At 34.9% G+C, this 27,564-nt stretch overlaps 1 protein-coding gene across 3 annotated transcripts; it reads right to left on the bottom strand.

Moving 5' to 3' along the window:
- Positions 1–178: 178 nt before the first annotated feature.
- LOC131149382 (ubiquitin-conjugating enzyme E2-17 kDa) lies at positions 179–27,099 on the bottom strand. 3 transcript variants are annotated; one of them, XM_058099783.1, is made up of 6 exons: positions 26,776–27,038; positions 26,330–26,466; positions 19,898–20,025; positions 15,032–15,136; positions 10,694–10,821; positions 573–610 (listed from the first exon to the last, which is right to left on the bottom strand). In XM_058099783.1, exons 2-5 carry the CDS (start codon positions 26,397–26,399, stop codon positions 10,723–10,725), a joined length of 402 nt encoding a protein of 133 aa, XP_057955766.1. In that variant the 5' UTR covers positions 26,400–26,466; positions 26,776–27,038; the 3' UTR covers positions 573–610; positions 10,694–10,722. The 3 variants fall into 3 exon arrangements, 2 of the variants coding, with proteins under 2 accessions (XP_057955765.1, XP_057955766.1); XM_058099782.1 differs by lacking the exon at positions 10,694–10,821 and having other exon boundaries at positions 179–610; positions 26,776–27,099; XR_009135208.1 differs by lacking the exons at positions 573–610; positions 10,694–10,821 and adding an exon at positions 11,399–13,480 and having other exon boundaries at positions 13,586–15,136.
- Positions 27,100–27,564: the final 465 nt, after the last annotated feature.

Raw genomic sequence — 27,564 nt, 5'->3', positions numbered from 1 at the left:
TACGTACACAATAATAATATAATAAACAAAATCCAAAACATTTCACCCATAAGCACATCACACCAACTCACTGCGTGTAGTTATAAAATTCCATGCATCACTTGGGATTACTATTTGTACCTGCCACCCAAATTATAGATTTTTGTTTTGGTAAAACAGATCCATATGCTTACACATATTTCATGAAAACAAAATACCATTACACACACACACACACACACAGAATTTTCTGTCCCCAAGTTGCATGGTTATTCACAAATCGAGACATATCACAGTTTCCAAATGAGGGAACGGCCAGGGAAATCTTTGGAACAAATAAGGGAGGTGGAATTGGGGCAGTGCGGTTGTTCAATCCGCTTCAATTTTGCCATGACAGACATTAAATATTATTATTTTACCTAAAGAAATAGGGGAAGCATGGATATTGCATATTCTTTCAGCATGCTGGGGATAGGAGACATCATCATCATCCCATAGCATACTTCTGTGTCCAGCTGCGTGCTGTGGCCTCATACTTAGCCCTGTCAGTCTTGTACATGTGAGCAATTTCTGGCACAAGTGGGTCGTCGGGGTTTGGGTCTGTTAACAGGGAACATATAGAGAGCAATACCTACCACACGGTAAACCGATTCGAATGGCATAATAAGCCAAAAAAAAAAAAAGGTCAGTTTCCCATTGTCGCTCAAAAGTCTAAACCTGACAGTGTACAATAAAAATAAGAAAATCATAGCTCGGGGTAGTAATACCTGCCAAATTTCTAAACTCATAAACCAAATTTCTAAACATGGAATCTTGGACTGTCTCGTGCATGTGCGTTGTGCATGTGTGCATGACTAAAAAACTGCATCAAATTGAATCTCAGATCAAAATTTGCGATTAGTTAAGGGGCTTCCCAATCATGGAAAACCATTCTCTTTTCCCTCATGTTCCCCACATCAGAGGGGCAAGGTGATCTGTTGAGCTATTTAAACCATTGCAAGAAATGCCTTGTATAAATTTTGAATATTCAACTATAAACTTCTAAAGACTTTTTAACTGTTTTCAGAGCTCTGCACACAAATTTTAGAAAACTGGGAAAGAAAGTCGAATTTTGTTATTGCTTGGAACTCTAATAGTAGAAACGGACGGAAACAGTTTCCGCAGTTTCCGCAAGTGAATAGCTTGTAATATTTTCTTCAATTGCTAGCAACCAATTCATCAATGTTATTTACTCTTCAAATAATAAGTATTATTATTTTTACTATTATTATTTTATTTTTTTTAAATCTTTATCCACTTAATTCATTTATTTGGGTTGGGGAGAGGAGAAGGGCTGAACAGCCAATTATGAGGAACCAGACAGCAGAGTACTGGAAAATAGTATCACTGCATAAAAGCAGCAAGTTTTTTCCCGCTTTATCTTTTTTTTTTTTTTTAAATATATTAAATAATATCCTATTCTGAGAAATATTTTTCAAAATGACTCTGACGTAATCTCGCTACTTGGTCCAGCGAGATTTGGTTGAGAAAGTTGGATGCGTGGCAAATTTCGCTCGTTCTTCTAGCGAGATTTGCTTCGCAATACTAATGGGCTCATCCGCCCGCTGTTGGACGCGTGACAAATCTCGCTGGATGAACCAGCAAGATTTGCTTCGGAATACTAATGGGCTCATCCACCCGCCGTTGGACACGTGGCAAATCTCGCTGGATGAGATTTGCTTCGTCCCTGAAACTACCCTTTCTCCTTCACTTTTGTGCGCGAACAAAATAGAGAGCACAGTTTGAGACATAATCATTGCAGAGAGGAGAGGCTTTGCAGGTGACTGTTGCTGAGGCAAAGGGCAGTAGAGGCTTTGCAAGTGACCGTTGCCCGTCGAACGAGAGGCTGCTAACTCGAGGAGTACCCATATAAACAAAGGAGATGGGGTAAGTAGATTTCCACCATTTGCTCTTGATAAAATTGAAATTTATATTTTTTATTGAAATGTTTGTTAGTTGAATTTGATACAAATTTTAGTGTGAAGACTTCGTTTGGAAACCCCCAAATTTAAGGTTAGCGTTTTTCTTCTTTTAATTTATTGTGTTATATGAAATCTACATTTTAGTATGCTTGTAGCATACATAAAACATACATACAAGCATACTAAAATATAGATTTCATATAACACATAACAAATTAAATGAAGAAAAACGCTAACCTTAAATTTGGAGGTTTCCAAACGAAGTCTTCACACTAAAACTTGTATCAAATCCAACTAACAAACTCTTCAATAAAAAATATAATTATCAATTTTATCAAGAGCAAACAGTGGAAATCCACTTACCCCATCTCCTCTATTTATTTAGGTACTCCTTAAGTTAGCAGTCTCCCGTTCGACAAGCAACAGTCACCTACAAAGTCTCTACTGCCCTCTGCCAAAATTCGTATGTGAATGTATAAATTTATTTCAATTTTCATCATCATATACTATTTTATATTAGGATATTTATTTACTTTCATGATTATTTAAGTATTTGATCAATAAATATTCATCTCATGTCTAAATCATGAATGTGTAAATTTATTTCAATTTTCATGATCATTAAATTTAGTTTTAATTTTGAAGTCATATGCATGAAATTGTAAATTTTTTATGTTAGGATTTTTATTTAATTTCATGATTATTTAATGTGTAATAAATCAATGTATCAATTTTATTTGATTTTTCGAATTTCATCCAATAAATATCCATCTATTAACTAAGTTCATAGACTACCCTCATATATTTATGCCAACTAACATAAGCGTTAAGTGTTTGGTTCACAAAAATTTAACATTCCAGTCAAGTTTCAAATTATGATAGAACAATCAGTATCTTTGGCTTAGTTTATTATGAATGTGTTCATAGAATTACTTTGCCAAGAATATTATACCTCAAAAATAAAATTACTATCTCATGAAAATATTCTTTTGTTTGGCATAATTCTCAACATTGATGGAAATAAAAATTCATCATAACACTTATAATAATCATAATAATAATACAAATCAAACATAATTAAGGTTAGGATTAGGGTTGCCCGTACCCAATTTAGCAATATAAATAACAACAAAATCAAGCCTTAGTCCCACTAAGTGGGGTTGGCTATATAAATCATTTTTCGTCAATTTATGCGATCATGAACCATTTCTTTTTATAGATTCAAGGATATTAAATTCTTACTCACTATCTCCTCCCAAATTATTTTAGGTCTACCCCTACTCCTTCTACTGCCCCCCACAGAAACTAAGTCACTCTTCCTCACAAGTGCACTATAACGCCTACGTTGCAAGTGTCCATACCATCTGAGTCGTCCCTCCCTTATCTTATCTTCTATAGGAGCTACACCTAACTTACCACGAATATGTTCATTCCTTAATTTATCTTTCAATATTATACCACTCATCCATCTAAGCATTCTCATTTCGACAACTTTTACTTTTTGGATATTATGTTTCTTCGTCACCCAACATTCCAATCCATATAGCATAGCTGGTCTTATAATTGTCCTATAAAACTTCCCTTTCAATTTTAAGGGTATTTTACGATCACATAACACACTTGAAGCACTTCTCCATTATACTTAACCTGCTTTAACTCTATGCATTACATCATCTTCAATTTCTCCTTCAGCTTACATAATAGATCAAAGGTATCGAAATCTACAAATGTTATTTATTTCTTCATTATCAAGTTTAACTTTGTCTCCAATATTCCTCCTATCATTACTAAAATTATATTTCATATATTCCATTTTATTTCTACTTATCCTAAAGCCTCTAGATTCCAAAGCTTCTCTCCACAATTCTAACTCAGTCTCTACTCCGTCCCTAGTTTCGTCAATTAATACAATATTATCTGCAAACAACATACACCATGGAACCTCCTTTTGAATACTCTTAGTCAATTGGTCCATCACTAAAGCAAAAAGATAAGGACTCAAAGCAGATCCTTGATGTACACCTATGGTAATTGAAAATTCTCTAGTTTCTCCATCTATAGTCCTTACACTAGTCATTACTCCATCGTACATATCATTAATGACATCGATATACTTACAACATACACCCTTTTTTTTCTAACACCCATCATAGAACTTCCCTAGGTATCCTATCATATGGTTTCTCAAGGTCAATAACTATCATATGCAAGTCCCTCTTATTTTTCCTAAACTTTTCCATTAATCATATGCATAAATTATGAACAAGATTATTGTTAATCAAAGAATAGTATTATATTATTTTATTTAATAAAAATATTTATATATTAATTAAAATTAACATTAAACTGTCAATTAAAAATTAACGAAATATTCTTTTATAATGCATTATAACCTATTAATTATTAATAAAATATAATTAAATTATGGAACGAATAAAAGAATCATCTATAAATTTAAATTAACATTAAATAAATCAAAAAATTAATTTAGTTATGGATATTATTTTTAACATAAACTAATGTGATAATCAAATGTTATAAATATACATTAATAATAAGATTATTGTTAATTAATAAATAATATTATGTTATTTTAATTAATAGAAAATAATTAAAATTTCATTAAAAATTAAAATAATTAGCTTTTAAGTTTCTAATTATAAAAATATTATTATTTTTATTCAAAATTTATTTAAAAATGGCTATACATTATTTTACTATGTATTATGACATATTAGTTATTATAGTAATATGCTGTAAATATACTTTAATAACAACATTATAGTTCATTAAAAATAATTATCTTATATTATTTTTTAATAGAAAATATTTAAATATACATTAACCAGCAGTGGGGGGGTTTTTTAATAGAAAATATTTAATATGCTGCCGGTTTCAATATTATAACGGATACCCATAACCTAGCATCGGAAGTCTAACATGTGGTTTAACGAAGTTATGGTCGTCACTGGCGAAACCATTGCATAATCATTTGCATATTTTCATACTCATTATCGATTTCAATATCATAACGAATACCCATAACCTGGCGTTGGAAGTCAAACTTCTGGTTTAATGAAGCTATGGTTGTTATTGGCGAAACCATTGCATAATCATTCATATATTTTCATACTCATTATCGATTTTAATATTATAACGGATACCCGTAACCTAACGTTGGAAGCCTAACCTCTAGTTTAACGAAGTTATAGTCATCACTAGTGAAACCATTGAATAATCATTTGCATATTTTAATACTCATTATCGGTTTCAATATCAAAGTTTGGTTCTTTGGCACAAGGAAGTGTGGACGTGTGGCAACACCCCGAAGCATTCCTTCACCCTTTGGATGACAATAAAAGATAATAATAAGACATCTACGCGAACCCCTATAAGTGATAGATCAGTGCAAAGGCCCAGCTGCATCCCCGAGTTATGTCCTTCTCGGACACCTCGTGCAGTTGTGTCCTTGATGACATCTCATTGTATATACGTGAGCTCCTAGGCCGACCCTTATATCGAGCATATGCAAGATTTGCCTGCAAATTCGGCAACGAGGATGTTGACCAATATGCCTCGTGCATAATCAGACAAATATTCGCAACATATGTCACATAGTGCTCGGCAGTGCTCTAACATAACTAAACATACTAGTTTGCATTCAATCGTGTTTCCACACATGTGGCGAGAAGGTGGGAGCAGGAAAAGTGTAAAACTTGTAACTTCCCTAATGAGCATTTGCATCTCTGAATGCTCAAAGTTTGGATGTTATTTCCTTTATGTGACCCCAACTACACGATGATAATATTGAAACTATCCATAGACCAGTTGAACGTTGTGACTCGATGTCTAGTCGCTTTCAGCTTCCTTCTCTCCATCACTAGCAAGATATGCGAAATGAATGCATTTCCTCTAAATATTATGTTACACGCAGCCGCCCGTCAACTATTATAATAATGTGCAACATGATAAAATGTTAGTTGCACAATGGCCGTTATTGGAAGGCTACGAGTGCCTTTTAGGACGGCGTTGAAACATTCCACAAGTTTAGTGGTCATGTTCTCATACCTTCGCCAACGGTCGTGACACTAAGTCCACATATGAGGAAGGATCTTATCGAAAAACGATTTCACTAGTTCCCCACCCTCATCGAATATCCTCTCCATCCACGTGTCAAATTTTCTGACCTGATGCTCCCTTGCCGCCCGCTCAGCCATACGCTTAAGAATGACACTCCGTACTTTCGTATTAAAGTTGCTGACCACGTGTCTAAGGCAGAATCGGTGGTGGGCACGTGGTGGTTGCCAATCAGGATTGCGTTGCACTGCAGCGAGAATTCCTAGATGTCAATCTGATATAAGGCAAATATTATCCCTATCAGTAAGGAAACGAAAACAACACCGAAATTAATTTCATGTGTCTAGGCTTTCCTCCTCGACAATAGTGAATGAAAGGGAAAATATTTGCCTATTTGCATCCGGGCACGTCGCAATTAGGAGTTTGCCCTTATACTTACCATACAAGTGTGTTCCGTCCACACATATGACGGGAGGGCAGTGACGAAAACCCTGAATAGATGCTGTAAACGACCAAAATACGGATGCAAAGGTTGCGATGTTCTCGCTATCTAGAACAGGAGTCCACCTCCACCTGACTATAGTCTCAGGATTGTACGCGCACATCGCTTTCATCCACTTCGGCAACGTTTGATAAGACTTCTCCTAATTGTCAAATACTTGGGCAATTGCTTTCTGTTTGCCGAACCAAACCTTCTTATACAAGATTGAATAGCCGAAACGACGATTTATGAACTTCTTCAATGTAGTGATCGATGTTGACGTATCTCCCCTTATCATATTCACTACCTACCTAATAATGAGGGACGATGTGATTTGGTTATGGTCCTACAAGAGTTCATTTAGACAAGTGGTGCGAACCACCATATTGGGTGATTTTGAATAATCGGTATTTCATTCTACACATTGCACGCAATCTCCATCCACAATCGTGCTCCTTACACCTAGCAACTCATAACTCTGTAGTAGATCGCACAACGTGGAAGTCATAGTGGGTTCGAGCGTGATACATTCACACTACCGCAATCAACTAATCCTTCAACCCGAAGAGCATCCCCCTACTCAACTTAAAGGATTCATCCTAATGAGTCACGCGTATAGGAAGTTCATCTACTGCAGTTAAATCTACAGCATCTACGTCAATATTACCATACATCGGAGGCTCGTCCATGAACTAGGCGTCGTACGTGACATCATCCGTTTCACGGAGGGTGGGTTCACATCATCGGGAAACTCATTTAACCCTTCACCCGTTTCCTGCTCGTACGTGTATTCATCTTAAAGATTAACATCGTCCGTAATGTTCATTCTCTCGTCCAATGCGTCGTTCACAATGGCGAACAACAATCCTAGACCCTCTGTCGGGACTTCTTCGCAACCTCCCCATGGATACGTGTTAGGAATAGGTGTTTCGTACATCGGCAGCTCGAACAACAATCCTGGATATTCATTAAAATCCACAATAGGCATACCACCAACCTCCGCACTCATATTGATATGACGTGTTTGTTTGGTGTCTTCCACCACTTCATCCAAATGCTCGGCATGTGCCTCTGACTGCCTAATCGTGGTTACACCCATTTGAGGAATGATTTCGACATATAATTGCACAATTAAATGTCGGACTTACGCAGTGTGCATCCAACACAATGCGCACACCATAATCATCAAATATGGAAACAATCTCATAGAGGACTGTATTATTGAATCCTCACAAAGAGTATTTTGCGGTCACCCGCAATACATATTGATTTGGATCAATATGCAAATATTTGTATATCTTCGTATACAATTTATTTAATTTACACCTATGGCCAATTTGCATTAGTTAAACTGGCGTAGTACTATAACTAACATCATCTGCTCCGGTTATAATATTCTCCCCCTATATACAATAATACCATCACCGAAGCACTGCTTGAACTTCCTGTCATTTAGTTCGGCGCTTGGAAAAGAAAAAAGACTTCGCAAAAAAAAATTGTATGTATAAGTGATATGTGTTACAGTAATCAAAAATTAATTTCACTAAATATACGAGATTATTTAAGCATCCTTTTAACGCAACTACACTAGTTATCTATTATTCAAATTTTATCATCTGACCAGTGCAATATTCCCTATACGTTCATGAGCATGCAATCTTCCCTATATGTTTCACTCATCATTTCAAAAACATTTTTTCATGCATTTAATTGTTTTCATCTTAGTAAATGGTTACTTTTCTGAAAAAAGATCTACCGAAATTTCGGCAGCACGTTTGTAATTTGAACATTTTTCAATTTTTACCACATCCTTGAAACGTTTGCAAGCAATGTAATAATTTGGTCTGAGCATGCGAGAACCTATAATATCTACCAGCATGCAATTCACATCACTGCATTAGCCATGCAGGAAGCATACAGATCAAATTATCACCCGATTTACAAATCAAATTGAAAGAATATAATCAAAATATAATTATAAAATATGTAAATAATTATGCAATGGTTTCACCAGTGATGGCCATAGCTTCGTTAAATCAAAAGTTAGGCTTCTAACGCCAGGTTACGGGTATCCGCTATGATATCAAAACCGATAATGAGTATGAAAATATGCAAATGATTATGCAATGGTTTTGTCAGTAACAGTCATAACTTCTTTAACCCAGATGTTAGGCTTCCAACGCCAATTTACGAATATCCGCTATGATATTAAAACCGATAATGAGTATGAAAATATGCTAATGATTATGCAATAATTTCGCCAGTGACGGCCATAGTTTCGTTAAACCAGGTGTTAGGCTTCCAACGGCAGGTTACAGGTATCCCCTATGATATTGAAACCGATAATGAGTATGAAAATATGCAAATGATTATGCAATGATTTTGCTAGTGACGACCATAACTTCATTAAACCAGAGGTTAGACTTCCAATCCCAGGTTACAGGTATCTGCTAAGATATTAAAACTGATTCTGAGTATGAATTATGCAAAAAATTAAATATTTTCTATTAAAAAACCATCTCATTGCTAGTTAATGTATATATAAATATTTTCTATTAAAAAATAATATAAAATTATTATTTTTAACTAACAATAATCTTGTTATTAAAGTATATTTACAGCATATTACTATAATAACTAATATGTCATAATACATAGTAAAATAATATATAGCCATTTTTAAATAAATTTTGAATAAAATAATAATATTTTTATAATTAGAAACTTAAAAGCTAATTATTTTAATTTTTAATGAAATTTTAATTATTTTCTATTAATTAAAATAACATAATATTATTTATTAATTAACAATAATCTTATTATTAATATATATTTATAACATTTGATTATCACATTAATTTATGTTAAAAATAATATCCATAACTAAATTAATTTTTTGATTTATTTAATGTTAATTTAAATTTATAGATGATTCTTTTATTCGTTTCATAATTTAATTATATTTTATTAATAATTAATAGGTTATAATGCATTATAAAAGAATATTTCGTTAATTTTTAATTGACAGTTTAATGTTACTTTTAATTAATATTTAAATATTTTTATTAAATAAAATAATATAATACTATTCTTTGATTAACAATAATCTTGTTCATAATTTATACATATGATTATCAAGTTAATTTATATTAAATAATATTATTAAAATAATTTATCATGATAATCATGCCCCATAAAAAAACCAATTAACTATACATGACCTTATTCAATATTAATCTCCTTTACTATTAGCCACGTTGTGTATATATATTTAGATGTAATATATTGCTGAATTGGCTACGGGCAACCCTAACCCTAACCCTAATTATGTTTGATTTGTATTATTATTATGATTATTATTAAGTGTTATGATGAATTTTTATTTTCATCAATGTTGAGAATCATGCCAAACAAAAGAATAATTTCTTGCAATAGTAATTTTATTTTTCAGGTATAATATTCTTGGCAAAGTAATTCTATGAACACATTCAAAATAAACTAAACCAAAGATACTGATTGTTCTATCATAATTTGAAACTTGACTGGAATGTTAAATTTTTGTAAACTAAATACTTTAGACTTATGTTAGTTGGCATAAACATATGAGGGTAGTCTATGAACTTAATTAATAGATAGATGGATATTTATTGGATGAAATTCGAAAAATCAAATAAAATTGATACATTCATTTATTACACATTCAAATAATCATGAAATTAAATAAAAATCATAACATAAAAAATTTACAATTCCATGCATATAACTTCAAAATTAAAACTAAATTTAATGATCATGAAAATTGAAATAAATTTACATTCATGATTTATATATTCAAATAAACATGAGATTAAATAAAAACTATAATCTCAAAAATTTACATATTAATTGATCAAATACTCAAATAATCATGAAAGTAAATAAAAACCCTAATATAAAATAGTATATGATCATGAAAATTGATATAAATTTACACATTCACATACGAATTTTGGAATCAATACAACATACATACAAGCTAAAATGTAGATTTCATATAACACATAACAAATTAAATGAAGAAAAATCCTAACCTTCAATTTGGGAGTTTCCAAATGAAGTCTTCACACTAAAACTTGTATCAATCCAACTAACAAACTCTTCAATAAAAAATATAAATTTCAATTTTATCAAGAGTAAACGATGGAAATCCACTTACCTCATCTCCTCTGTTTATATAGGTACTCTTCAAGTTAGCAGCCTCCCGTTCGACGAGCAACGGTCACCTGCAAAGCCTATGCTGCCCTCTGCCTCAGCAACGGTCACTTGCAAAGCTTCTCCTTCTCTCTGCAACATATGTGTCTCAAACTGTGCTCTCTGTTGTTTCGCACACGAAAGTGAAGGAGAAAGGGCAGTTTTTGGGACGAAGCAAATCTCGCTGGATGAACCAGCGAGATTTGCCACGCATCCAACGGTGGATGGATGAGTCCATTAATATTCCAAAGCAAATCTCGTTGGAAGACCAGCGAAATTTGCCACACGTCCAACTTTCCCAACCAAATCTCGCTAGATTAAGTAGCGAGACTACATCAGAGTCATTCTAAGAAATACTTCCCAAAATAGGGTATTATTTAATATATTTTTTAAAAAAAAAGATAAACAAGGAAAAAAAACTCTAAAAGCAGCAGTATGGTTGCGTACACTGTGACAACATCCTCTACCCTCACAAAGCAAGGACCCTTGTGGCCCCCAAGACGCTCTTTATGCATGTGTGCGTGTTTGTGTGTGTGTGTGTGTATTTAGGATCATTTTTGCACCATATTTCCTTTTATTTTAAAAATATTCTAGAAAACCATTGTTGTTGTTGTTATCATCATTAGTTAAACAAATAATAAAGACGGAAGGGAAAGGTTTTTAGTAATTATAACATGTAAGGGAACTTTTGTCTTTCCAGCTTTTTTATTATTAATATGTAAAAGGCCAGGCTTAAAGCTTAACGTAATTCCACAAAACTGCCACCTCCTTTCTCTTGTTTTCGTCTCCTCTTCTTCTCACCTTCATATCTAACTTTACAACATGATATAAGAGCATTAATCTCCTTTAAATCTGATTTTTCTTGAGTATTTTTACTGACACTATTCTTATCAGCTCCCAAATATGAGTTCTGGTTGGTTTGAGTTGTTCAGGTCACTTTTCATCTCCACTTCGCCGTGCAGCATCCTTGGCAGGATGCTGGGTGTGTTCATGGTGATTTGCTCATGTGAAGTGACACTCCATTTCTGGTATCTGCTCTTGCTGTGTGACGCACTGTTTCTGGTAACTGCCGTTGCTGTGTAGTTGTTCGTTGGTTGGTTGTGGCACAATGATGTTGTGCTCTCGTTATTGATTGCTGCAATCTTCAATCAGTCGCTGGTGTTTTTGATTGGTGTTCTATGACCTTATTTCCTGCTCTTGTTGGCACTAATTTCTAGTTGCTGCCAGCCATCATATTCGCAGCTGTTGTGCCACCAGGCTGTTTATATGCTTATTGTACTTACTGTGGTTTGCCCACTTCCACATGGACAAGTAATTCCTCGTGTGATCTTGGTACTTATGTTTCGTGAGCCATCCTGAAGTTCTGAAGTTCTAGAATTCTGCTCTGTGCTTGTGTGCACTGCCTGATTTCATATTACTGCTGTTTTGCTCATTCCTGGTACTGGGGTGCATTTTTTGTAGCATATTGGGGTGGTACTGATGGCCTCTACAGGGAGAGCTTAGACTGACACTGTTAAGTTCCAGAATTCTGCTCTGTGCTTGTGTGCACTGCCTGATTTCATATTACTGCTGTTTTGTTCATTCCTGGTACTGGGGTGCATTTTTCGTAGCATATTGGGGGTGGTACTGATGGCCTCTACAGGGAGAGCTTAGACTGATACTGTTAATGTACATATCACAGCCATCAAATTGGATGGATTCTCCAACTGCCTGTTATGGTTTCAAGGGGTGGGTGTGTGTGTGTGCTTCCTATAGCTTGCTTCTAGTTAATAGCACGCCCTCCAGTGTTATAGGGGGTCTATCATGTATCCAAAAATATCCATGATCTTTGTTGTGTTTCGTGCCTTTGGGTGCACATGTTTTGTTCATGTCCCCCATGCGGGTCAAATGTGTCTTTGTAGGCTACTGGAGAACTCAGAAAGGATATAAACATTATGATCCCCACCCGCAGCAAACATTTTAGTGCAGATGTTACCATTTTTTAGGGGGCACATTTTTTTTCCCTTTTCTAGTGTTGCGTACTCATCGGATAAATATATATTGCATCCATCAATGATTTCTAGCTCCCCTGGTTTATTGATTTACTTATCCCTACCCTTATCATTCTAGAGCGAACTTCTAATCCTCCTTTGGATCCATCAATTATTGATCTAAAAAAGCAATGGGGGGTTTATGAACAATGGAAAGAAGGTAGACATCACTACCAGTCTACCACTATGCAACCGCCTCTTTCGCCCTCCACTGTTTTGACTTCTAGTTCTACAGACCCATGTGATTTGGATTCACTGATCACACAGGAAAGGTACCCAGACATGTAATAGTCATTTTTATTTCAGTTCAACACCTTCCTAGACCTATGCATTCTTTTGCCATGTCAATGACCTGTCCCTATCCCTTCCTCATGTCCTAAAGCACTTGCTAACCCTGGGTAGAAGCATGCAATGGACATAGAAATGGATGCCTTGACTACTCATGGGACATTTCATGTGTTCACTTGGTGCATTGATGGCTGTTGGGCGGCATAACCATGTCATATTTTAGGTCAAGTAGTGTAAGTGTGTAACCATATCATATTTTAGACAACTAATTATATACATGTATTTTGAATGTTTGATATTACAAAATTTAAATTTATATACACATATTTTGAATGATTTTGAATGATATTAGGTTAGACTACCTATGTGGCAGCAGATTGGGTGAAATTGGTCGGTCCCACCCTGTTCATCGACTCTGCTACTGCCATGTGGACCTGTGTCATCAAAGAGAGAAGAAAGTAGCCTGTTGGCTTTCATATTTTTTAGAAAAAACTTTAAAAATTTCCCCCCCGGACGATGGTGTTCTATTTGCTATTTACATATTCCGTCCTCCAAGAGGAAGAAAGAGGTCTGTTGGCCTTCTCGTTCTGCACCTTTCTTTTTCTGTGTTGGATAAGATTATAAGAAAACGAGAGTTAGGGAAGGAAACCAATCTTTAGAAGAAAACCAAAGTCAACTAGGTGGGTGCTTCTCCACTCTTTGGATTAAAGGTCTGATTTTTTTAAGAACTTTCATATTTTAGTAAGTCCTATTTATGTTTTTTATTACTTTTTCTTCTTGTTTTAGTTCTTAGAGAAAGCCCATGGATTAAAAATGAATTTTTTTTTCATTTAACACCATAATGTTCAAATTTTTAATCTTTTTTTATTGATTCATTCCCTAAAAACCATGAAGTTCAATTTTTCATTATTCTTTTCTTGACTCCTCACTTTTTTTAAAAAGAAAGTATACACATGAATTTTTTATTGTCAAACATGTAAACTTCCACCATAAACATGTTTTCCTAAAGAAAATTGCATGGGTCCTGTCTTATTTTTTAAGTGTCTCCTGAACTAGATTTACTGCTTTAGTTTTGGGTCACATAAAACATATTGTTAGTTTCATACAAACTAGCTTAACTTGATACCTGTGGAATGGTTAGGTCATGGTATATCTCGTTTATTTGGCTAGTTTTCTCTTTTATGTCAACATATGTTTAAGTTAAATACATCATGGTAGGATCTAGACCTACAAAACATGCTTCAAAGACACGTGTCTTTCCAATCATCAACATGGTTAATCCATGTTTTATAGAAATTGCAATGAGTTTTTACTATCTTATTGTACATATACGCGAGTCATTTTGGAATTTGTTTTTCAAATTTTGTATTGAATCTTGCGACTTGATCCTCAATCCATGAAATCAGGATTTCAATACAGGATTGAAATCTCAATTTGATGACTATGGCTTGGACCATGACGACAAAGACAATTTGAACATTGCAACTTATGACTTATGATAACCTCTTTGCGCAGTCTATTTGAAAGAAATTAAGTTTGTAGGCTTAGAATGGCCTACAACTAGGCTTGAAATTATAGAAGTTTTACTTAATTACTTAATTTTTATTTATAATTTCCTAACTTCCTATTAATATACATTAAATTATCTTTCTTTAGTCTTAAATTAAAAATCAAATTCAAAAAGGTTTTATGCCTCAATGCCTTTTGACACTTAGCTTTCCCTCCTTTTGGGGGGTTGGGAGACGAGTTCAATGCTTAATTTTATGCAACTTCTTTTAAAATATCCATACTTAATCAAACAGTAAATCCAATGTAACCATATCATGGGTCCATCATCCATTCATGCCATTTTCTCAACCTTCTTATGTGGATGTGCAGAATCATATCATTTATCAAAATAATGATAATAAAAGGACTTAAAGTAGAATAAAATAAAATGCAAAATTTTGATCTATAAAAGAGAGAAGGGCATAATCAGATCAAACCTTAGAAATGGTCAATGCTGGGCTCCATTGCTCTTTAAGAATATCCAAACAAATACTCCCATTGCTATTAATATTTGGATGGAAGACCTTGGTTCTAAATGCAACCTAAAAATATTTAGCATGGTCAGCCTTATAAGATGTCAAAAATAAAAATAAGCATATGCCAATATGCCATAACAAGTCTAACAAGTTGAGAACATTAAATCTAACAATGAAATCAATCAAATGACAATCAGAAGGTAACCCACTTCATAAACTAAGAAATAATTGCACTAATAAAGATACATTATACTCAAATACAAACCTTAGCTAAGGCAACTTAAACAAGAGTATCAATATCACAGATTCACAACAAATCATATGCAAGAAGATAGTGCAGTCAAATACATACCATATTTAGAGCAAGTACATATACCATACAATACCTATAGAATATGCACAAAGCATGCACAATTTGATTATTATGAAATCATCTTCCCGAAAAGGGAGCAACAAGATTAAATACCCTCACCCCCCCCCCCCCTTCTCTTCTCCCCTTCTTTCGAGGCAAAAGAAATCCTAATAAAAAAGGACCACAATATAAGCCATTCAAAATTTTCAGCACTGGATACAAAAGAATGCATCAAAATTCACAAAATTGTTTCAGACAATCAGAGGGATGGAAGTGAGATTAAGAGTCAAAATTCAGAAAGGATCAAAGAATCTTCAACATTTGGCATATGGATTAAGTTAGGATTCAGGATGAACTCTGGTTAAGTATCAGGGATGAAGGTTGAATGGGAATGGTTCTGAGTTTTGGTGAACTGGTTTCACAATGAACAAAACACAGGGTTGAAAGGGAGAAGTTATGGTTTAAGGTGGAACGGGTTCAATGTAGTTCCCTCACTCCACCAGAAAGTGTCTAATCCTTAGGTGTCCCTTTATGAGGCAATCCTACATCTTTTTTGGCGCCTCGGATGTTTGAGAGAATTTCTAAGAGGATGGACGGGTGGAAAGGAGCCCTTTTTTCCCACTTCAAGAGTCATATTACTCTCACCCATGCTTGTCTTTCTCCTATTCTCTTAAGTTGTTTATCCCCTTTTACAATCCTAGTGAAAGTTGCTCAAAGAATAGAGAACCTAACGAATATGAGCGGGATAGAGATCATTTAATCGGGTGAACCATTGTGATTTGTGAGTAGATCTAAAAGGGAGGTCGGTCTGGGTCTAGGTAATTTGGCATACATTTCTTAGTGGGGAAGTGGTCATCGTGTTTTCCATTAGAACCTAACTCATTGGCACAAAGTAATTCATAGTAAATATGGACTTTTACATAATGGGTAGGATACTAATCCAAGAGTTAATATTACTTACTAGAGTCCTCAAAAATGTGTCTCACGTCTATCACTCTTCCTTTCGTAATGTTCATTATAGAGTGGGTAATTGGGAGAGATTCCGCTTTTGGAGGTTCATTCAATTGGGGGCGTGCTTTGGCTATTGGGTTTCCTCATCTATTTCGGTTATCTATCTTCATGAGCCTCCTATTTCTATCCTCTTCATTTTGCAAGAGGATGGCCATTGGTAGGATTTTCATTTTTCATAGGAATTTCAATGAGAGACAAACTAATGAGCTGACTTCTTTAACTATTAATGTGCTTGATTCTTTTAGTGTCTAGAAGTGATAGACATGTTTGGAGCTTAGATTCTTCCAATGATTTCTCAAGAAAATCTCTCCTTTCTCATTCAGTCCACGACCCTAGTGTTAGTTCTTTTGCCCTTTATCAAGGCCATTTCTCGGATTATGATTATTGCAAAAAAAAAAAATTTAATAATAAAAGAAAAATTCATTGACAGAATAAGAATATACATCTAGGAGAATAAGGCATCTCCTTGACAAAGTCTGGAAAATCTAGATGAAAAAAACACAAAGGAACAACCTACAAACTAAAGAACACAAGGAAAAAACCCATCACAAACTAAAACTCCAACACAACACCAATCACGCTGAATATCTGAAAAGCTGACCCCCTTAAAATTTCCTTGTCCCATACACCAAAGAGAAGCCAAATAATGTATCTTTTCCCAAACTAGCACCTGAGCTGATTTCTTCACTAGAAAAATGTGCGCATTACACTCCATCCACAGCCCCCAAAAAACTGCAAAAGAAGCACATTACGAAAGCGCTGCCCTTTCTTTTTCCTGCCAAATCCAGCAAAAGTCACTGTCAAAAAATCCTCCACCATCCTAGAGCTCACCCAACATTTGCCTAAAATACCAAATAACTTATACCAAATACTCCAAGCATAGTCACAATGAATGAACAAATGCACTAATGATTCTGAACAATTAAAGCATAGAAACACTTATGTCTCGAGATATAGACCTTAAAGGTCTCCTAACCTACAACAAGTTATTGGTATTAATTCTATCAAGTGCAACCAACCAGATAAAAGCCTTAATGTTAAAGGAGACTTTGGCCTTCCAAATGGAACTATAAAGCAAAAAAGAAAAATTCGACCTATTCAAAAAATCACAAAAATATTTGCACGAATAAACCTCCGAAAAGATCTAGAGACCAAGACTGCCTATCCTCCTCTAAAGAAAAATAACTGTAATTCAACAAGACTAGCAAAGAGGATGGCTCTCCCATCTCCCTATTATTTAACAATCTGCAGAAATGGAAATCCCAAGAAGGCAAAGGACATGATACCAGCAAAAATCAAAACTAATGATTTGCTTCAAAAGACCAAACTAATCAAAACTAACAGCCGAAATTTGTGTCCTTTGTTTTACGAGAGGGAAACTACTCTGACTTGCTTTTACATTGTTCCTTCTCTTAGGTTCTATTAATAACTTGATTGGGATTTTCCGGGAAAATTGGGTGTGCCCCGCCTCTATGGTGTTGTATTCCTCTAGATTTTATTAGGCGTATTTGGTCGAAAAGAAAGGCTACAATATTTTAAGGTGCTGCCACTTCTAGTAGCCTGCTATGGAGCTATGTGCTCTTCCTTGAGCTCAACAATTCAGCAAATGAATTCTTGCATCATGTTCCTTCGGAAGACTTGCAATGAAATTGATTGGTGTTGCTTTATAAATTTACTTTCTTCTTAGTTAGTGATTTTCCTTTTTTGCTTTTGTTATAAGAAAAGGAAGCTGTAGACATTAAGGGGATGCCAGCCCATGGTACACTAAATCAAGCACCCTAAAGGGTGTCAACACAAGTCAAAGATTACAACAAAATCATTAAAAACAGTCCTACTATGCCAGTTATTGACCGCAGTTGAACCAGTGTTCTTTGCTGATTTGGATTGTTGAGGATGAATTTTTGAGCATTTGCCTATTCCTCTGTTTCCAAACACACCAGAAAACTTCAAGGGGAATGAGGGTTTCTCTTCGCCTTTGTATCCCCAATCCCTTAACAAGCCCAGAGTTCCACTCCCACAGGGTTAGATATAACTCACCTTTGTCTGATCAAAGTCAGCGCCATATTCAAGAGATTCCTTGTCCAAGCAAAGTGAGGATGTGCTCAACCGATTATGCATCAACCATGCAAAGAGGACATCTATTGACAATTGATAGACCCCTTCTCAGCAAATTATCCATGGTCAAAATCTTACCATGGGTTGCCTCCCAAGCAAGGAAGGCAACTTTGGTGGGAGCTGAAGTCTTCCAAATTCGATTCCAAGGGAAAATAAAGTTGTTCGACTCCAAAGGGAAGAGCTTCTTGCAGAAGGATCAACAGTGAAGGCCCCCTTCACATCTAAGGTCCAAATAGGGAGATCAGTGCCATTATGGTGTTGGAAATCGTGGAGAAAGTTGTAGAAATCAGTGACTTGATTGAGTTCCCAATCGCCACATTTCTAAGGGGATGTTGCAAAAGAGCCTTTGATCTGAGGTTTGAAGGTGTTCACTGACTGAAACATCTTTATCACATGCCTAGTTATAGATAGATGGGAATACACTAAAAGCTTCTTGATCTCGCCACTAGTCAAGCCAAACATAAATGGTGTCTCGCTTCACCACCTGAACTTGATACAAGAAACAAAAATCATTCTAACCTTTCCTGATGAAATTCCACACCGGTACACCATGTGGTCCTCTGTTAGGCTGGGAGATCCAACCATTATGTTTAAGCCCATATTTCACAACAATGTTTCCCTGCCAAACATGATCTTTCTCAATCATGAATCTCCATAGCCATTTCCCTAATAGGGCTTTATTGAAAATATGATGCTTCTTCAAACTCAAGCCCCCTAAATAAAAAGGTTGTTTCACCATGCCCCATTTGACAAAGTGAAATTTGAAATCCACCCCAAAGCTTCCCCAAAGAAACCTCCTTTGAATTCCTTCAAGTCTCTAGGCAACTAAAGTTGGAAGAGAAAGGAGAGACCAAACGTAAACAAGGAGATTTGTCAAGGTGCTTTTGATGAGAGTGAGTCTGCCACCTTTTGATAAGAAATTCCTCTTCCATCCAGCCAGTCGTTTTTCAAATTTCTCAACGATGGGATCTCACACTCCTTTGTCTTTGAATTTGGCTCCAAGAGGTAGCACAAGGTAGATAATAGGGAAAGTACCCATTTGCAGCCTAAATGACCAGCAAGGGGAGGCCCATCTACATTTTTACCTTCTGCAATAGGAGGATATCTTGTTCTCTCTGGTTTTCCCTTCTTTGTTGTACTTATTCTACCTAACTTTATATCATTCTTCATTCATAAAAAAAATTTAAAAAAAAAAAAATCCAAAGAAATAATCTCAATTCATCATTTCATTATTTCATAAATACTAAACTAAAGACAACAATGTGCATCATTGTTTATACCAATTTACTAGGAATAAAAGGAACAGAACTAGCAAAAAAAAAATAATCACCACTATAAAATCAATGTACCTTTGGGGGCTTGAAAGGATAATCAGGTGGAAAATGAATCGAGACAAGAAATACGCCTCCAGCATATGGGCTATCAGTAGGTCCCAAAATCGTTGCTTGCCAATGGAACATGTCTTCAGCTACAGGACCTATATGGTAAGTGAAACAACCATAAAATGTCATCATAAATCCAATCCATGAGTAACATATTAAATTATAAGTCAAAAATGATACAAGATTGAGTTATACATGTACAGGTCAGTTATGTTAGTTGGCTATCAATGTATGTGTATAAATAAAGGTCTGATTCATGAAAAGAAAGATAAGAAATACGATACAAGTTTTGATAATTTTTTCCCTCTCCAAGACTCTGTTTTTCTCTTTGCTTTCTTGCAATACATTTTCTTTCTTCTATTTTGATATGGTATTAGAGCAATAAACTCTAATATGAATTTGACTTCCGTTTCCTCTTTTCGTTTTTGCTTGAGGATTTTTCCAACCCTTATTTTCTTCATCATGGAGAAAGCCTTGGTTCGATTTGGTTTTTCAGCCTTTGAATGGTGAGAACTACTATACGTGGAGCAAATCAATGTTGACGGCTCTCAATGCCAAGAACAACATGGGTTTCGTGGATGGAACATTTTCTCAGCCTGAAAATCGGTCTGACCCACTGTACATTCTATGGTTTCGTTGCAACAACATGGTCCTTTCATGGATCTTGAATTTTCTTACACGGGAAATTGCTGCCAGTGTTATTAGCACTTCAATTACTGAAGAAGTTTGGAAGAATCTGAAGATCAAATTTACACAAGGTAATGGTCCCAGTTTATTTCAACTCAAGAAAGATCTTGCTTTCATTAGTTCAAGATCAATCTTCTGTTAGCTCTTATTACATGCAGTTGAAAGTTGTATTAGGTGAATTTTCTATTGTGAAACCAATTCCTAGTTGTTCTTGTAATCCGAGCTGTTCTTATGGAGCCTTAAAAACAGTAATTGATCAACATCAAAAAGAATGTGTTGTTCAATTTTTTATGGGTCTCAACGACTCTTTTACACATATTCGAGGACAAATTCTGCTCATGGATCCAATATCATCCATTGATAGAGTTTTATCTCTTACTTTACAAGAAGAAAAGCAAAGAAAGGTGGTGGGATCATCCTTGATGACTGAAACTGCTGCTTTGTTCAGCAAGAATGAACCTGGAACAATGGCCAAGAATTATCAGAAGGAACGTCCTAAGCCTGTTTGTACTCATTGTGGTCTCACTAGGCATACAATTGATAGATGCTACAAGTTATATGGATATCCACCTGGATATCGTCAGAATCCAAGAACCAAAACATCTTTTGTGCATCAAGTTTCATAATCTTTCAATGAGCCAAATTGTTCTTCCACTCCTCAATTTCCTTTCACCAAAGAATAGTGTCAATAACTTCTTTCTTTTTTACAATCCTCTTCACAAACACCTCAACCTACAACCATGAATGCTATGAGCAACTCATCTTCTGTTTCAAACTCTTTGAGTTTATCAAGTATGATTAATTCACCTGATTTTGTTTCTTAGCAATCAAATTCCTAGATAATTGATAGTGGTGCTACTGATCACATGGTCAGCTCTATTTTGCATCTCACTACAATTACCTCTGTTATAAATACATCAGTAAAATTGCCAAATGGAACATGTGTTCCTGTCACACATGTTGGAACTATACAACTATCAGATCATTAGTTTTTCATAATGTTCTATATGTTCCACCTTTCTTTTCTAACCTCACTTCAGTCAAAAAGCTCACAGAAAATTCTTCTTGTTTTCTGTTTCTTTCTCATTTCTGCTTCATACAAGACCTACATTCATGAAAGACGATTGGAGTGGCTAAGCAAGTAGCCGGACTATATCTGTTGCAAGCATCTGTTATGAATTCTAGTGTATTTTCTGCTGTAAATCACACTTTTGCTATAAATCTTCTTTCTTTTGATCTTTGGCATTTTAGGCTAGGCCATCCTTCTCTCAATAAAATTCAAACACTATAGAAGTTGTTTCCTAATATACATACTCCTTCAAATTTCAATTGTAATATCTTTCCATTGGCAAACATAAAAGATTGCCATTCAATACTAGTCATTCCATCATAAATAAAATTTTCGATTTGATACACTCTGGCATTTTGGGTCCTTTCTCTGTTGAGTCAATTATTGATTTTAGATATTTTCTCACAATTGTGAATGATCATTCACGTTGTACTTGGGTATATATAATGAAAAAAAAATATGACACTCGCTCTCTAGTTCAGTCATTTTTTAAGCTCATAGAGACACACAATTTGATATTCATATCAAAACTACAAGGACTGATAGAGGGGCTGAGTTTGATATGGCAGGATTCCACTTTTCTAAAGGAGTTTTACATCAACAAACATGTGTTGCTACACCTCAACAAAATAATGTAGTTGAGCATAAACACTAACATCTATTAAGTGTGGCAGGATCTCTTAGATTCTATGCCAATTTACCTCTTGTTTTTTTGGAGTGAATGTGTTCTCACAGCAGCGTACTTAATCAATAGAACACCTTCTCCTCTCCTATCTAATAAAACACCATATGACATGTTATTCTCAAAACCACCAAATTATTCTCATCTTAGAGTATTTGGTTGTCTCTATTTTGCATTCACTTTATCCCATAATCATTCTAAATTTGCATCTAGAGCTCATCCTTGTGTTTTTCTTGGATATCCATATGGCACCAAGGGATACAAACTCTATGATTTAGAAACCAATGTCATCTTCTTATCCAGAGATGTCATTTTTTGAGAATCTATATTTCCATTCAAAACTAGTCAGGATCTTTCCACTTAGTCAGTAGTCAAACTAGTTCCCTAAATAGATGATCTCATTCTTATTGATATATTCACATCTCCTATAACTCAAACTACTCAAAATATTCTTTCAAATCCTATTGATACTCTTTCCAACTCCATAAATGAACCCATAAATAATTCAGTCCCAACTACTTCTCAGCAAAACCCCAATTCTGCTGCTCCACGGCCTAAGATTAGAAAATCCACTAGAATTCACAAAAATCCATCATATCTTGCAGATAATTATTGCAACTTAGCTAATATTGCAGATGTCATTTCATCATCTGATTCTTCGAGTAAAGGTCCTCTCTCAGGTACTCAATATCCAATTTCTACCTTTCTATCATATTCTAATTTTTCTTGTTCTCGTAAAGCATTCACACTTTCTATTTCTTCTCAAAAAGAACCAACATTTTTAGACAAGTCAATTCAACACACTCAGTGGTGTGATGCCATGGCTGATGAAATTAAAGCCTTGGAAGATAATAAAACTTGGACTATAACTCACTTACCTTCCAACAAACAAGTTGTTGGATGTAAGTGGGTTTACAAGATTAAATATAACTCAAATGGTTCTGTGAAAAGATACAAGGCTCGATTAGTTGCTAAGAGCTATACACAATAGGAAGGATTGGACAACTTCGAAACATTTTCACCAATTGCCAAGTTAGTCATTGTACGAATTATGTTAGCCATAGCTGCATCCAAGAACTAGTCTTTGCACCAACTGGATGTCAACAATGCATTTTTGCATGGAGACTTGGAAGAGGAGGAGTACATGTCTCTATCTCCTGGCTTTCATTGCAATTCGAAGGGATCATCTGCTCAGGGGAAGTTTCTGCCTTTTGCTCAAGCTAATTCCACTAGCTCTCAGTTTGTGTGCAGACTGAATAAGTCTTTGTATGACCTTAAGCAGGCATCAAAACAGTGGCTCTCAAAGTTTTCCTCTCCCTTGCTAGCTCATGGATTTATCCAATCTTCAGTTGATCACACTTTGTTCACTAGACAGAAAAATAACTCTTTCATTGCATTGCTGGTTTATGTGGATGATATCAACATCACCAGTAATGAGGATGATATTGTAGCTGATTTAAAGAAGTATCTTCATTCTCAATTTAAGCTCAAAGACCTTGGACCTTTGAAATACTTCCTTAGTCTTGAGATCGCTCGCTCCACAAAAGGCATTACAGTTTCACAAGGGAAGTATGCTCTCGAGATATTGTCTGATTCAAGGTATTTGGCATGTAAACCAGCCTCATATCCTATGTACCAAAACTTGAGATTATCCAAAACAGAAGAAAATCCTCTCTCAGATCCACTTTGTCACAGGAGATTAGTGGGCAAACTTCTCTACTTAACCATTACAAGACCTGACTTATCATTTTTTGTTCAAATATTAAGTTAGTATGTTGCAAATCCCACTGAAGTTTATTCGGCAGCTGCTCATCGTGTCCTGAGATACAATAAAAGCAACCCTGATCAAGGGTTATTCTTCCCATCAGCAAATGATCTACAATTGAAGGCATTTTGTGATGTAGATTGGCCTGCATGCAAAGACACTAGAAAATCCATTACTGATTTTTGTGTGTTTCTTGGACAGTCCCTCATTTCATGGAAATCAAAAAAGCAAAATACAGTGTCTAGGTCTATAGCAGAGGCTAAATACCATGTCATGTCAACAACAACATGTGAAATTACTTGACCGCAACACTTGCTAAAAGATTTATTTGCACCACAGTGCAAACCAGCTGTGCTTTTTTGTCACAATGAGGCTGCCATGCACATAGCAACCAACCCAATTTTTCATGAACGTACAAAACATATTGACATTAATTGTCATATTGTTAGAGAAAAACTGTTGACAGGCATTATGAAAACATTACATGTTTCTTCAGCTGGTCAGCTAGAAGATAATTTGAGTAAGCCTCTTGGCTATAATCTCTTCTCTAATATTCTTTTCAAGATGGGTGTCATTAACATTTACACTCTATCTTGAGGGGGAGTATTAAATTATACAAAAATGATGCAAGTCAGTAAAGTTACACATGTACAAGTCAGCTATGTTAGTTAGCTATCAATGTATGTGTATTAATAGAGGTTTGATTCATGAAAAGAAAGATAAGAAATACGATACAAGTTTTAATCATTTTTTCCTCTCCAAGACTTTGTTTTTCCCTTTACTTTCTTGCAATACATTTTCTTTCTTCTATTCTGATATAACAAAGAAAAAAGAACAGAATACAAATTAAATGAGAAAAGATCGAGTTTTTTATTCTTTTTTTTTTCTTTTGTTGGGAGGTGGGGCAGGAGAGCAATTGCATAAACATGCCATCTCCTTATGAGATGGCCTACAAGGATAAAATGACATGCAGAGCACACATGCTACTATTTACCCCAAATGATTGATTGATAATCATGATAACTAAGCTTGTATAAAATGTTTTAACTTGGACTTGAATGTTGAATAATTATAACACATCTTGTAATTAGCTTTTGCACGAGTTATCTCACATTTTTTGTAAGCCATCACTCAAGGATATGAGCTGACTCAGCTTGCACAACTCAACTCGGTCTGAAACTTCTTTGTTTCTCACTTTCTTATTTATTTTTCTAGGTTTACCATCATTCATTTAACTCATTTCATCTTAAGCTCCCCATTATATTTGAAATTGTCATTATCTTGGAGAATTATAAGGATGTGTTTTCTTCAAAATTCAAATATAATTTTTTGGAAGAAAGGCAATAAATTTTTCTAAATATTTGGACACACATTTGATTGCATTAGTCATAGGTCTGATAAAATTAGGCTTATGATATGTTTAGCAATTTGACAAATATTTTCTGGAATTGCCTCTTTATTTCAAGCATAAAGATTACAATTTCAAGAGACATGAAACGTTTTCCGAAAGCTACTATCTAGAAAATCTCTATATTCATGACAAATATGTCTTTCTTTTTTATAAGTATATTATCCATTTCGACTTTAACCACTACCATGTATAGTTTAACAAGTATATTATCTGCTATTTTAACTGAGATATCCTTGTCTCAGATTGAATGGTGCTCGTCAATGCAGACATCACATAAAAGGGGTTGGGATGAAGGGTGTATATTACCTGTTTTCTCTTTATGTACGAGATGGTAACACATTTAGACTAAATTTTATGACAGGGACGAAGGTGTATGAACTCCTTTGTGAAAAATTTGAGAGGGAATTAGCCTTGAAAGGTTGGAAACTGTGGCATCCAATGTAGTGCAAATTTGTACACTGTTGTATTGTTTTGGTGTTAATGGGAAGCTCAGTGCAAGCAGTTTGGGAGCAGATGTAGGCTGTGACCGAACCACAATACAATCGAGTTTGTCACTCTGCTCTCCATATTGTGCTCTACTGAGTACTGATTGGTTGGTTATAATTATATTGCTACCCTCTGCATGTTATACTGTTACACCCAATTCATAGAGGCAAAAATTTAGTATGATGAGTTATCACTAATAACTGAACATTTGCAATGAGAATCAAAATTTTACTGGAAGCATCACAGCCATCAATCGAGAAAGAAAGATAAATAGGGAGAGCGGTGAAGTGGATATATACCAGCACTGCAAGAGGTGGGAGGGTCCTTCTGCAAATCCTTGAGTTCCTTCAAGATGCGCTTGGATGCCATAGTAGCACGCAGCTCAGCTCAAAACAAAACAACTTCAACGCCGTCGCGCAGAACGAGTCAGTGATGCCTAAACCGAGCAACGAACGGATCGTCAGCTCAAGCATCTTCCATCAATATTTATTAGACAACCGAAATGAGATACCCAATGCGAAAAAACAATGGAAAAAGAGAGAGAGAGAGAGAGAGAGAGAGAGAGAGAGAGAGAGAACAAACTACACGGTAAGCAACACAAAATATTCAATTCTCCGATTAGCAGAACAGGAAAAAAAAAAAACCCTAAAAAATATCCTAAGAAGTCCGCATTAAGTCAATGCCCAATTTCACAAATAACAGCTGAGAATTTGATATCGAGAGCGAGAGAGAGAGAGGCGTGTACCTGAAAGAGAGGGATCTGGAGGGAGGCTTCAGAAACGATCAGCCGAAGGAGAGTGAAGATTTGAGATGAGATGAAATATTAAGAAATGAAACAGAGGAAACCGAGCTGTGGGCTTCTGGAACTTTCTCTGCAAATTATAGCGTGGAATTAACGCTTGTCGGAGCCTCCACATCATCTTATCCTCCTCTTTTTCATTAACTTTAAAATTTACAGATCCATTTCAAAATACTGTTCTCATTGCTCTCTCTTCCTTTTCCTGTCTCTCTCTATCTCTCTTTTCATTTTCCTTTTTTTCTTTTTTGCTTTTGAATAAGTATTTTCATTACGTACACTCACAAAAAAAATAATAATAAAAAGGTCCGAGATTCTTAGCCTAACGTACAAAAAAAGTAACAGAATTTTAAAAAAAAAAAATGGACCACAATATGGAATCTAATCTTATTTCTTTCATTGATTCCATTTAAAATTACATAAACTTAGGATGTATTTGAATTTTTTTATTTTTTATAATTTATTTTAATTTCAAATAATAAAAAATAAATATAATTTTATATTATGATTTATTTACTTGTTCCATACAAATTCAAATTCAAATTGCAAATTCCACACTCAAAATTATAAAAAATTGTATAATTTATGAATTTTTTACGCATAGGCAACTTGTGTATAGAGAATGACATGGTTTGTCTTTTATTTTTTCTCTTTTAAATTTATTAGTTGGAGTCAATCCTAAATTTAGACCAACCTAATCCCCAATATATGCTTCTTATCTCGCCAAAAGATGAACTT

This window comes from Malania oleifera, chromosome 2, assembly GCF_029873635.1.
Source record: "Malania oleifera isolate guangnan ecotype guangnan chromosome 2, ASM2987363v1, whole genome shotgun sequence".
Classification (NCBI taxonomy): Eukaryota; Viridiplantae; Streptophyta; class Magnoliopsida; order Santalales; family Ximeniaceae; genus Malania; species Malania oleifera.
The sequence above is the reverse complement of the archived record's forward strand: the minus strand, read 5'-3'. Positions and strand labels throughout refer to the sequence as shown.